The sequence below is a fragment of the Myotis yumanensis genome, unplaced genomic scaffold, assembly GCF_028538775.1.
Source record: "Myotis yumanensis isolate MYYU_CA2020_CCGP unplaced genomic scaffold, mMyoYum1.0.hap1 SCAF_5, whole genome shotgun sequence".
NCBI lineage: Eukaryota > Metazoa > Chordata > Mammalia > Chiroptera > Vespertilionidae > Myotis > Myotis yumanensis.
In genome coordinates this window covers 29,573,751-29,585,089 of record NW_027223756.1, presented here as the reverse complement: position 1 = coordinate 29,585,089, position 11,339 = coordinate 29,573,751, and the positions used below count along the sequence as shown (strand labels likewise).

The window sequence follows — 11,339 nt, the reverse complement described above, 5'->3', positions numbered from 1 at the left end:
CCGCGCTCGGGCGGCCCCACCCCGGCGGCGCCGCCCGCCCGTCCACCCGCGCGTCCCTCGGTCCACCTGCAGCAGGCTGTCCCTCCGGCGGCCCGACCGGGAGGCGCCGGCCGAGCCCGAGGCCTGGGCTCTTAGTCCACGGCGGAGGGATTCGCGACGGCCGAGGAGGCGGCGCTGAGCTGAGAAGGAAGAGGCCCCTACCGCGGCGGCGGTGGCGGCTGCTCGGGCGGCAGCGCATAAAGAGGCCGCTGCCGGGTGATGCGGTGACCGCTGCGGCAGGCTCAGGAGCCGAGTGGGCCTCGGCCCTCAGTTGGTCCCGCCGGGCCCGCGCTGCCGAGCTCTCCATCTTCTCCCGTCGACCCGCGATCACCGAGGCGGCCTCGCTCTCCTTCGCCCCTTCCCCGTCCCTTCCCTGTCCCCGTCCCCGCTCCGGGGGCGGCCGCCACCCGCCTTCCACGATGGCTCTGAAGAGAATCCACAAGGTAAGCGGCCGGAGGTCGGCGGTGGGTTGGGGCCGCTGGGCGGGCCAGCTGAGCAGCAGGCTGCGGCCTGCACTTCCCGCCGTCGCCTCCGCCGGGCTCGCGGCCTCTTCGGACACGGCTACGGGCGAGGGCCTCGCCGGGCGGCCTTCACACCCCACTCCTTGTGATGGCGCCCGCGGAGGCCCCGGCGCGCACCCCGCGCTTAGGCCGGAGGGGCGTTCGTCTGCTCAGTGTTCCTCCCCCGCCTCCTTTCCAGGTTCTGCGTGGTGTGGAGCCCCGGGGTCTCTCTCCGGCCCGGGGCTGCTGCGCTGGAGGGTCATTGTCCGAGCTGCCAGGAGGGGGGGCTGGGGCTGGGGCTGGGGCGTGGGGCGTGGGGCAGCCCCTTCGGCCGAGGTCGAAGGCGCTCGCCCCATCTTGGCCGGTTCTCCCCCCCCCCCCCCCCCCCTCCTGGCCCCCTCCGCGGAACCACCTGAGCTCGGGGCCGGTACCTCAGATGGACCGACAGAGCCTTTTTGTCCGACCCACAGTATTTCTTAAGTTCGCCCACCTCGAGGCCGCGCACTTCGGTCCACTCTACCTGCCCAGAAACTGTTAGAGTAGGAAGTTCAAAGGGAAGAACACACGAGTCCTTTGATGGGGAGGGAAGTCGAGGGAGAAGCATTTTATTCCTTGAGATTGCCAGGTGTAGTCAGAAATTAACTGCAAGTTTGCAGGAATGGATCTAATAGAAAAGCTGTTAGATTGCCGAGGGTAGGGGTAGAAACGAGCATTGAAAGCTACTGGAGAGCATTACGCAGTTTTCTTTTAAGATTAAATTAGGTGATACGTTCAGAGAGACCGTTTTAATTTAGAAGGGATTTTGCTAGATTTTTTCCATTGGGAAGGACTTCTTTGCCCTTTAAGACAAAGGGTTCTTTATTTAGTTATTTATACGGAGGTTTTCCTAATACTGCTTCTATAATATTGGCTTGGCTTAAAATTTAGGGTACCCCCCCAATATTGTAACTTTCTAGTATCTTTCGCTATCTTTTTTCTTCTTTCTTTCTTTCTTTCTTTAAGGAAGTGGGGAAGTGCCACTGGTGATTTTTGTTTGGCGTTTCACTTGGCTGTATTAAATCTAGCCACTTAGAAGTAGACCCTGGGATTATATGTCCTGAAGGATGGGATAGAGATACAAGGGGGAGAGAACCAGTTTTCACTTTGCCTTAAACTCAGTGAAAATGCAGATTGTTGGACAATTTAAACACTGCAGCTCAGCAGTTGGTCTTCATTTCATTCTTGATAAAAGACCTTTAAAGTGAAATTAATCCCACTGTAAATTAGGTTAGATGCTTACCAAATTCTTTGGCTTCTTTGATTTCTAACAAATGAAAAAGGGCAGAATTTAGAAAGAGTAAATCTTGTACTGAAACGAAGCAGGTTATTTGTTAAAAGAAGCTTGAACCTTAATCTAATATCTCTTAAAGAACCATTCAAGGGGCAGGAGCCCTTCCAGGAATGGTAATCGAAGTAAAAATGTATATGCATTATTTTTAAGGCTTTTAGGAGTTCCTAGGTTCCTATAGATAGAGGCTAGTTGGGAAGTTGTCAACTTGAGATTCTACCTGTAGAAAATTGTGCACTTATTTTAAAACCTGAAGAGGAGTGAGTATAATGTGTAATAACTTACAGTCAAGAAATGTAGCCTTTTGCCAAAACCGGTTTGGCTCAGTGGATAGAGCGTCAGCCTGCGGACTGGAAGGTCCCGGGTTCGATTCCGGTCAAGGGCATGTGCGTTGGTTGCGTTGGTTGCGGGCACATCCCCAGTAGGAGATGTGCAGGAGGCAGCTGGTCGATGTTTCTCTCTCATCGATGTTTCTAACTCTCTATCCCTCTCCCTTCCTCTCTGTAAAAAATCAATAAAATAAAAAAATGTAGCCTTTCATCTCTACATTGATTGATATCTGTGTTTCTTTCAGAGAAGGGAATAGCTCTCAAAACATGCATTTTAATTTTTAAATATATTTGCCCCCAGTAATATGGTTCCTTAGAGTTACTAGATATTATCTAAATTTTCTCTAAAATATGACCGTATACAAATTTTAATAAGGGAAATCAAGGTTATACAATGATAATTGAATTTTTGAAACCCAATATTAACCGTTTTTCTCCCTGGTTTATTACCTAGAGCCCTCCTTAAGTATGGTTCAGCTTCTGAGACTACCAGGGATTAGAAAATAAAATTTATTTGGTATACCAGTCAATAAGATTGTGAAAACAAAATGAAGGTTTTCCCCTCAAACTTTTTGTATGACACCAATTTTAAGTTGCAGACTTACCTAGGTATGGATGAGATCAATCCTATCTTATCCTCAGCCCTAGTAATGTATCTACAATGGAATCCCCAAAAGACTTAGGTTTAGGTGGCTTATACAATTGGACTTGGTCTTGAACCTTCCCAATTATCATTCTCTGGAAAAACTAGTTCTATTTGAATACCCTCTCAACTATCAGAACTGCTGCATCAGGGTTCTAATAAAATTTTGCTAAGAACAAGTACATTTGACATGTGGCATCTTGAGGAATTCCTTGTCTTGTTTGTTTGACAGAGGAAAATAGTATTCTGTGAATTTGACAATGCCATGTCTTATTTGGAAATAGCTTTTGATGGACTTCATTTTGATATACACTTTAAGATCTCCTGACCTATGTTTTAACAGTGTACCAAAGAGGGTCATTATGAACATCCAGTGTAGTTTTGTGCAGGGATCGGGACCCTCTGGGATTGTTTGTATCTAACAGCAAATGGCCCCAGCCTGGTATGTTTTGAGGTTTTTCTGCTGACTTTATAAGTATTGAGCTTTGATTTTGATGCTTTGAGTGTTTGCCTCTAGCAGCACCACCCCCAGACTTTTTCTAGTTGGCTGCATCTCATCTGTTGTGGGCTGGGAAACCAGATCACGGAGCTTATTAAAATTATGTCTAAAATAAGATCCAGTAGGCTCTGAATGAAGAGGGCTTCATGTATTCTGTGAACTGTGTGGTCTCTTTGGTTGATCAGAGACCTTTTAAACTCGCTTCCTGTTTTTCTTTTTACTTTTGTTATATACATATGCAGGAGGCTTTTTGGTGCTCTTACAGTACCATACGTTGAAATACAGGGTTAATTTCTTTATTCTTGGGAACAGTTTAAGGCTGAATATCTTGATTCTTAGAGGAGTAAAGACAGACCAGTTAGAATGCTAAAAACTTTTCTTAACATCAACAGTGCCTTGTACATTTTAATTGTATTCTGCTAGTTATAGTTAACATTTGTTATACATAGCTTTATTGCCAGGATCATTACTTGATTTAGTCTATTTCTTTTTTTTCCCCCTTCAAAATAGGTTTTTATTGATTTTAGAGAGAGAGAGAGAGAGAGAGAGAGACACGGATCGCACATTCCCTACTGGGGATCAATCCCACAATCCAGGTGTGTGCCCTGATCAGAATTGAACCAGCGGCCTTTTGGTACATTAGACAATGCTCAACCAACTGAGCCATACAGGCCAGGACTTGATTCAGTCTGTTACTATGTTGAAAATTTTAAAAAATATATCTTCCAATTACAGTTGACATCAATATTTTTATTAGTTTCAGATGTACAACATAGTGACTAGACATTTATGTACCTTACAAAGTGATTACCCCAATAAGTCTAGTATACACCTGACACCATACATAGTTATTACAATATTATTGTCTATATTCCCTATGCTGTACTTTATATTCTCGTGACTATGTTTATAACTGGCAGTTTGTATTTCTTAATCCTTTTCACTTTTTTTCACCCATTCTCCCAATACCCCTCTCAGTGACCATCAATTTGTTCTCTGTAACCATGATAAAGATTTTTATGACTAGCTTCTGTTAAGGCTCCTTAAGAGGCAATAAATACGTACATGCATACAATTCTCAGTAAAATAAAGATTTCAAACTGATGTTTATAAAGGCCAGGCAGGTAACTACAGTGAGCAAAGAGAATTGGGGGTGGGGGTGGGAGAGCTAGAAGTTGCATGTGCTGTCAGAAGAGTGCAGCTGCTACCCAAATTTCTCCAAGTGTTGCTGTTGCTAGAATCTGTGAGCCTAATGTTGCCAGATCTATCTTTCTTTCTTTCCTTACTTTTCTTTTCTCTTTTCTTTTTCTTTCCTCCCTCCCTCTCTCCCTCTCTCTCTTTCCCTTCCTTCCCCTTCCTTCCTCCCTTCCTTTCTCCTTCCCTCCCTCCCTCCCTCCCTTCTTTCCTTCCAAAACAACAAGTCCAGATTTTTGACAACCAATTCAAATTTTAAAACAACCAGCGCACTCTTTTGGTAGGTTGGTAGGCACCAGTTTAATATGTGAATTAAAAATAACAAAAGTGAGGTTCAGTAAGTAATCAGGAGTGTAAGGATTAAATAATATTTTCTATCTTTTTAAAAGTTTCAAAGTATTGCTTTATGTAGATGAGCAAGATTAGGTAGTTTATGTAAACTTCTAATTAACTTTGCTTAGGTTTTATATAGTTATGTGTAAGGTTATAGGGAAAGCCAATTTAGTAGATGCACTGATTCCATAGAAGAAGTTTACGTCTTAATCTTAACTTCATTATGATGTGTTCATGTTATGAATCATCTTTCTGTAGACTGCATACTTTCAAAATGTCTAAGATTTGGAAATTACTGAAGGTTGATTCTTAAAGATATGGGAAAGGAGTTGAAACACTTACAAATTTACTAAATTTTAAAAAACTTATTTTAAAATACTGTACTAGAAGTGTGATACAAGTAGTATTACATTAATATTATCAGAGGTAAGGGTTGAGTGAATTCCAGTCAAAATGATGAAACAAATTTGCAAATAGTCCCGTGGAGTACTGGGAATCTTAATGTAATCAGTGGTTGGCTGAAGATAGCTGTTTGAATTAATTCTGTCTTGGAAAGCAGACATACTGTCTTATTCCAAAAGGTAAGCTTTTTGAAATCTCCAGGAAGTTATTATTTTTGTTTGTTTGTTTAGAAAAGGATGCTTTACAAAAAATTCATTGAGTTGAAAAACTTTCTTTTCCTTTTCTGGGTTGCTATTTACATGTAATTTAAATAGCCACCATTGAAGAGGAATTGTTAGTAAATCTAGGTTTTCTTTAAAACATAAATAAATATATATATATATATAGAGAGAGAGAGAGAGAGAGAGAGAGAGAGAGAGATTTCAGAGAGGAAAGGAGAGGGAGAGAGATAGAAACATCAATGATGAGAGAGAATCATTGATCAGCTGCCTCTTGCATGTACCCTATTGGGGATAGAGTCCACAACTCGGGTACGTGCCCTGACCTCTTGGTTCATAGGTCAGCGCTCAACCACTGAGCAACACCATCCAGGCAAATCTAGGTTTTCTTTAAAGTCTCCCCTGAGTATTACTGTACTGTTGCCTGACAAAGAGGAAGTGTTGACAAAGTCCATTTCTGGATATTTTAGCCCAGAGAGAGAGGACTGCTAAAATATCCTAGGCAGTTCCTAGGATACCTGACTCATGCCTGATGCTGCCAGGAACATCTGCAGAAATGCAGAAGCACGCTTGTTTTTTCTGTAGAAATAAAGTTTTGCTGGTTAGGTTCCTAGGCTAACCTTCAAAGCCATAATAAATGATAATGTAGAAAAATAAAATATCATTTGTTCTTTTAACTACAGAGTCATCGAGATACCAAGTAATCTATATATATATATATATATATATATATATATATATATATATATATATAAAAGCCTAAGCGACCGGGCCGACTGGTAGCTATGATGCATACTGACCACCAGGGGGCAGATGCTCAACACAGGAGCTGCCGAGCTGCAGTGACTCGGCAGCTGCAGTTCTAGGGTGACGCACCTGGCACTAGAGAGGAGGGAGCCTGATTCCAGAATGTGTCACCTGAGAACTGCCCTCTCGCAATCCGGCACCCCTAGTAAAATCATAAAAGTTTAGCACTGCAACACATCTTAGAGCTGCTTTCTGAAAAGGCCCTGTGACTTACTAGGGTTGGATCAAGAACCTGGATTTCTTGACTGTGTCCAGTGTCTTTTTGGCAGGCCATGTACCCCTTATATAGCAGTTAGGTATGTAAATAGAAGATGCAATTTTTTTCTGTGTTCAAACAATTGGGTATTTAAAACTATGCTCTGGAACCAGAAGATCTTTTCCTCAACATCTCTTTATTGTTGGAGAGGTATCTCTAACTCCCTTAAAACTATGCAAAGTTTGGATGTTGTATCCTCCATATATTCATGAGTCAAATTAGTTTGTTAATCTCTCCAAAAAGGTTAAGAATCACTTTCTTGCCTCCTTAAACACTTTTAATTTCAGTAGGTGACCCAATTACCTATTTTACAGAGAAAATAGAAGTTTTTTTAAGTGTGAATTTTTTTCTTATTTCCTTTGAAGCCTTTCAAAACAAAACAAAACCCCACAGCTACCATACTTAGAGTACGCTGTATCAGAATTACTTGATCTCCTGAGTATCCCTATTAGAATTCTGTTCTCCCTGGTTAGATGAGACAATGGAGACTTGGAGAAGTAAACAAACTTGCCTATCATTATATGGTTATGGTAGGAAGAGCCAGGATTTAGATTAAAGCATTCTTGACTACAGAGCCAGCCATTGCTCGAAAATTCCCTTAATCATTGTTCTTCTTTCTCTTTTCTCCAGCCTCTTTTCTCTGGATAAGCTATAGTTTCCCCTTTGCCAAGCTAACTTTAGTTTCCATCTTTTTCTTTCTGCCAGATCCTTGCTCTCTAGTAATTGTCCCTGTGCTCCTAGTTCCACTATCTTCTCTACTAATTCCCCTCAGCACCCAAAGTTATCCAGGATTTCCCTCATCCTAAAAACAAAACAAACAAAAAAACCTTTAACTCCCTTCCCCCACTAGAGCCAATGCCTTCCTCTTCTTTATCCTTCCCATCTCTGGCATTTCAGTGCCAAAAAGTTCTTGAAAGAATAGTCTGTTCACAGTTTATTAGTAAGGTTACTTAATTGCCAGATTCAGTGGATACCTCAGTTTTTATTTAACTTTTGTAACAGTTAACATGGTTATCACTCATTTCCCTCAGATTGTGATAAACTGCCTCCTCTTTCCTCATATCTAGTGTTTTCCAACTGTATTAGAATACTTTTCAAACTACTATTATTGATGGGTACAAATGAGTTCATGAAATAATGCACACTTGGATTAAAATTGACAGCACAAATGGTACCAGGTAAATTGATAAAAATATATAATCAAAATATCACAAACACAAAATTAAATTATTTAAAAACAAAATATATTAAGATAGATCTTCATTCATTGTCGTTTTGTTATAAAGTAAGATACACTTGAAGAATCGTGTTTTCTTATGTAATAAAAGGGATCTTCATCAGGTTCTGCATTAAATATATTATTGTATATTGTTTTCATTATAGTATAATATGAAAATTTGTTTCAAGCAGATGCATTGTAGCAAAAGAAGGTTGAGAACCACTGTTCTAGTGGTTCCTGGGCAGCCTCAGGTTAGAACCACTTTTTGGTAACATTGAGGTGGCTGAAAGGGTTGATCAGCATCCTATGCTGTGGGAACTTGGCCTTGCTGGATGCCTTGATGGGCCTGGAAGGCAACCGCCCTGAAGGCGCAATGTACCCAAACTCCTGCGGGGCCAGTAGTGATTCTCTGCCTTCATCTCAGACCAGGTTCTGCTTCGCATGGAAGGACACAGATTGCAGTCGCTGCTGCTTTTCGATCCACTGCTGGCTAGGAATGCGGTTGTGGTGCAATCAGGAACATGGCGCCAGTCCTGTGCCTTTGCACCCTGGCTGACGCACTGCTGAAAGTGCCGACTTTGATTTTTATTTATAACTTCCGTATTCTAGCTATAAGTCAATAAGGAATGGGTTAGTATAGTAGAAATATTTAATATACAATAATCTTTTATTAAAATAACTTCTCAAATGTATATTGAATTATAATAAGAAATAAGAGAGATTATGGAGTCAAATAGTAAGGCCTATGATTAAATGCTGTTTGTGCACCAGAACATTGGTTATCATTTGCTTTGTGCGCAAGTTTCTTGAGGCAGGCTATTCCTTTAAATATGCAGAAATATGTAGTATTTCTTAAAAACGTATTAAAAGTGGCTCCAGCCAGGTGGCTCAGTTGTTTGGAGTATAGTCCCTCACACCAAAAAGGTTGCGGGTTGGATTCTTGGTCAGGGCACATATCTAGGTTGCTGTTGGATCCCCCAGTTGGTTGGGGTCTATAGGGGAGGCAACTGATTGATATTTCTCTCTCTCTCAAATTTGTAAACATCCTCAGGTGAGGGTGGGTTTTTTGTTTGTTTTAAGTATTAAAAGTGGACAAAATTTAGGGCAAAAAATATTGCCACCTTTATTCCTATAAAACATATTAGTATCTCAAGAGAAATATTACTGTAATGGAAACAGTTCTAATTGGTCCTACTCAGCATCATTTTCCTATAGTCATTGTACTTTTCCTTATACAGAGAATGTATTCTGCTGAATTCTTTATTCATCATTGAAGATCCAACAGAAAGGCTTCTCTGTGAGGTATAACCCAGGCATGCAGGCGGTAGGGTTCCATTTTATAACTGTTCCTTAGTATTTGGACATGATTGATTATTCCCCCCTCTAGGCTTAGCTCTCCTGGTCAAAGTCTGTCTTAGTTGTTATATTCCCTTCATATTACTAAATGCCTGATGCATAGTAGGCATTCAGTTTTGCCAACAACATTCAGGAAATGCCAACAGCAAGTGGTGTGGTGGGGACAAAATAGTGGGATTTTGGAGCACCATGCCTACTGAGTCTTGTTCTAACAGTGTGGCCTTAGGCAACTCACTTAGCTGGTTTTCTTTAGCCTCAGCTTCCTTGTCTACAGAATGGAGATAATGTCACATACCCTGCAAGCCTGTAGAGGATGAGCAGAAAGAACATATGGACTACATAAAGGTAGTTTTTGTTTTGAAATCCTCGCCCAAGGATATGTTTTTATTGATTTTGAGAGAGAGAGAGAGAAAGAGAGAGAGAGAGAGAGAGAGAGAAACATCCATGTGAGAAACATTGATCAGTTGCCTCCTGAATGTGCCCTGACCGGGAATTGAATCTCAACCTTTTTGGTGTAAGGGAAGACACTCAACCAACTGAGCCACGTGGCCAGGGCAAAGGGTAGTTTTTAATATTAATTATCTCTGTGGCTTAACTGCCCAGTAATGTTGATCCATGGAATTGGTAGAATCTTGAAATCTTAGGTGTCAGTGTTGTCTGTTTAGCATTTCACTTCATTGCTATCCCAAACAAAAAAAAGAAAACACCATGGTGTTGTAAAAGTAATGTCTTATAATATTTCTAAGCGGGAAACAGGACTGAATTCCAAATTTTTTCAACAGACTTAAAAATATTGTCTCCTGAATGTGTTTCTAATACATGTGATATTTTTGTTGGTTTAGAAGTGAAAAAAATTCTCTTTAACGTCTTGTAATAGAAGTATCTGCTGCTGTCCTTTGAGCACTTACCCCTACCACTTGTAGAGCATCAGGCCAGTATAAATGATAGTATTCCTTTGCCAACTTCTTAAGGGCTTATATCAGATGGCATTTTTGAAAAATCAGAGTTGTTTTACAGAAGTGACAATGATACCTGTTTAGAAGTAGATTCCTTAAAATAATAGTATACTAATGGGAATCATAGATTTCCTTTAGATTAAATGTCTCCTTATTTACCATCTATATTAGTTTCATAGGGTTACTCTAAATTACCAAATAACTAAATGGCTTAAGACAACAGAGTTTATTCTCTCACAGTATTGGAGCTCAGAAGTCCAAAATCAGCAGGGTTACACTCCCTCTGGGTTACACTTCTTCTGGTGGCTGGCTGTTAAGCATTCCTTGGCTTCCTTAATTTGTAGCAACATCCCTTCAGTCTCTGCCTTCATCTTCAACACCGTACCCTCTGTGTGTGTCTTCTCCACTTTTGTCTCTTATAAGGACACTAATATTAAATTTAAGGCTTACACATGTAATCCAGGATGATCTTATCAAGATCCTTAACTTTTTAAAAAAATACATATTTTTATTGATTTCAGAGAGGAAGGGAAAGGGGGAGAGAGATAGAAACATCAATGATGAGAGAGATTCATTGATCAGCTGCCTCCTGCACGCCCCCTACTGGGGATTGAGCCCACAACCTGGGCATATGCCCTTGACCAGAATCAAACCTGGGACCCTTCAGTCCACAGGCTAACGCTCTATTCACTGAGCTTAACTGGCTAGGGCAAGATCCTTAATTTAAGGCCCTGATCGGGTAGCTCAGTTGGTTAGAGTGTTGTCCTGATACCTCAAGGTTGCAGGTTTGATCCCTGGTCAGAGCACATACAAGAAGCAACCAGTCGCCCTAGCTGGTTTGGCTCAGTGGATAGAGCGTCAGCCTGTGGACTGAAGGGTCCCAGGTTCGATTCTGGTTGAGGGCACATGCCTGGGTTGCGGGCTTGATCCCCATTAGGGGACATGCAAGAGGCAGCCAATCAGTGGTTCTCTCTCATCATTGATCTTTCTATCTCTCTCTCTCCCTCTCCCTTCCTCTCTGAAATCAATAAAGATATATTTTTTAAAAAGAAGCAACCAATCAATGCATAAATAAGTGGAATAACAAAATCGATGTTTCTCTCTCCCTTTCTCTTTAAAAACCAGTAAGTAAATTTTTAAAAAATCCTTAATTTAATTATATCTACAAAAGACCCTTTTTTTCCAAATGAGGTAACCTTCACATTTCCCAGGAATTAAGATGTGCCACATATCTTTTTGGGGACCATTCAATCCAGTATAT

The 11,339-nt window shown here is 41.3% G+C and overlaps 1 protein-coding gene across 1 annotated transcript in view; it reads left to right on the top strand.

Moving 5' to 3' along the window:
• Window positions 1-366: 366 nt before the first annotated feature.
• The window catches only part of UBE2D2 (ubiquitin conjugating enzyme E2 D2), a 46,079-nt gene continuing 35,106 nt past the window's right edge, over window positions 367-11,339 (top strand). The window contains exon 1 of the mRNA XM_070414859.1: window positions 367-482. Within this exon, the coding sequence (XP_070270960.1) occupies window positions 459-482 (24 nt within the window). The 5' untranslated portion in view covers window positions 367-458. The remainder of the gene's footprint in view (window positions 483-11,339) is intronic.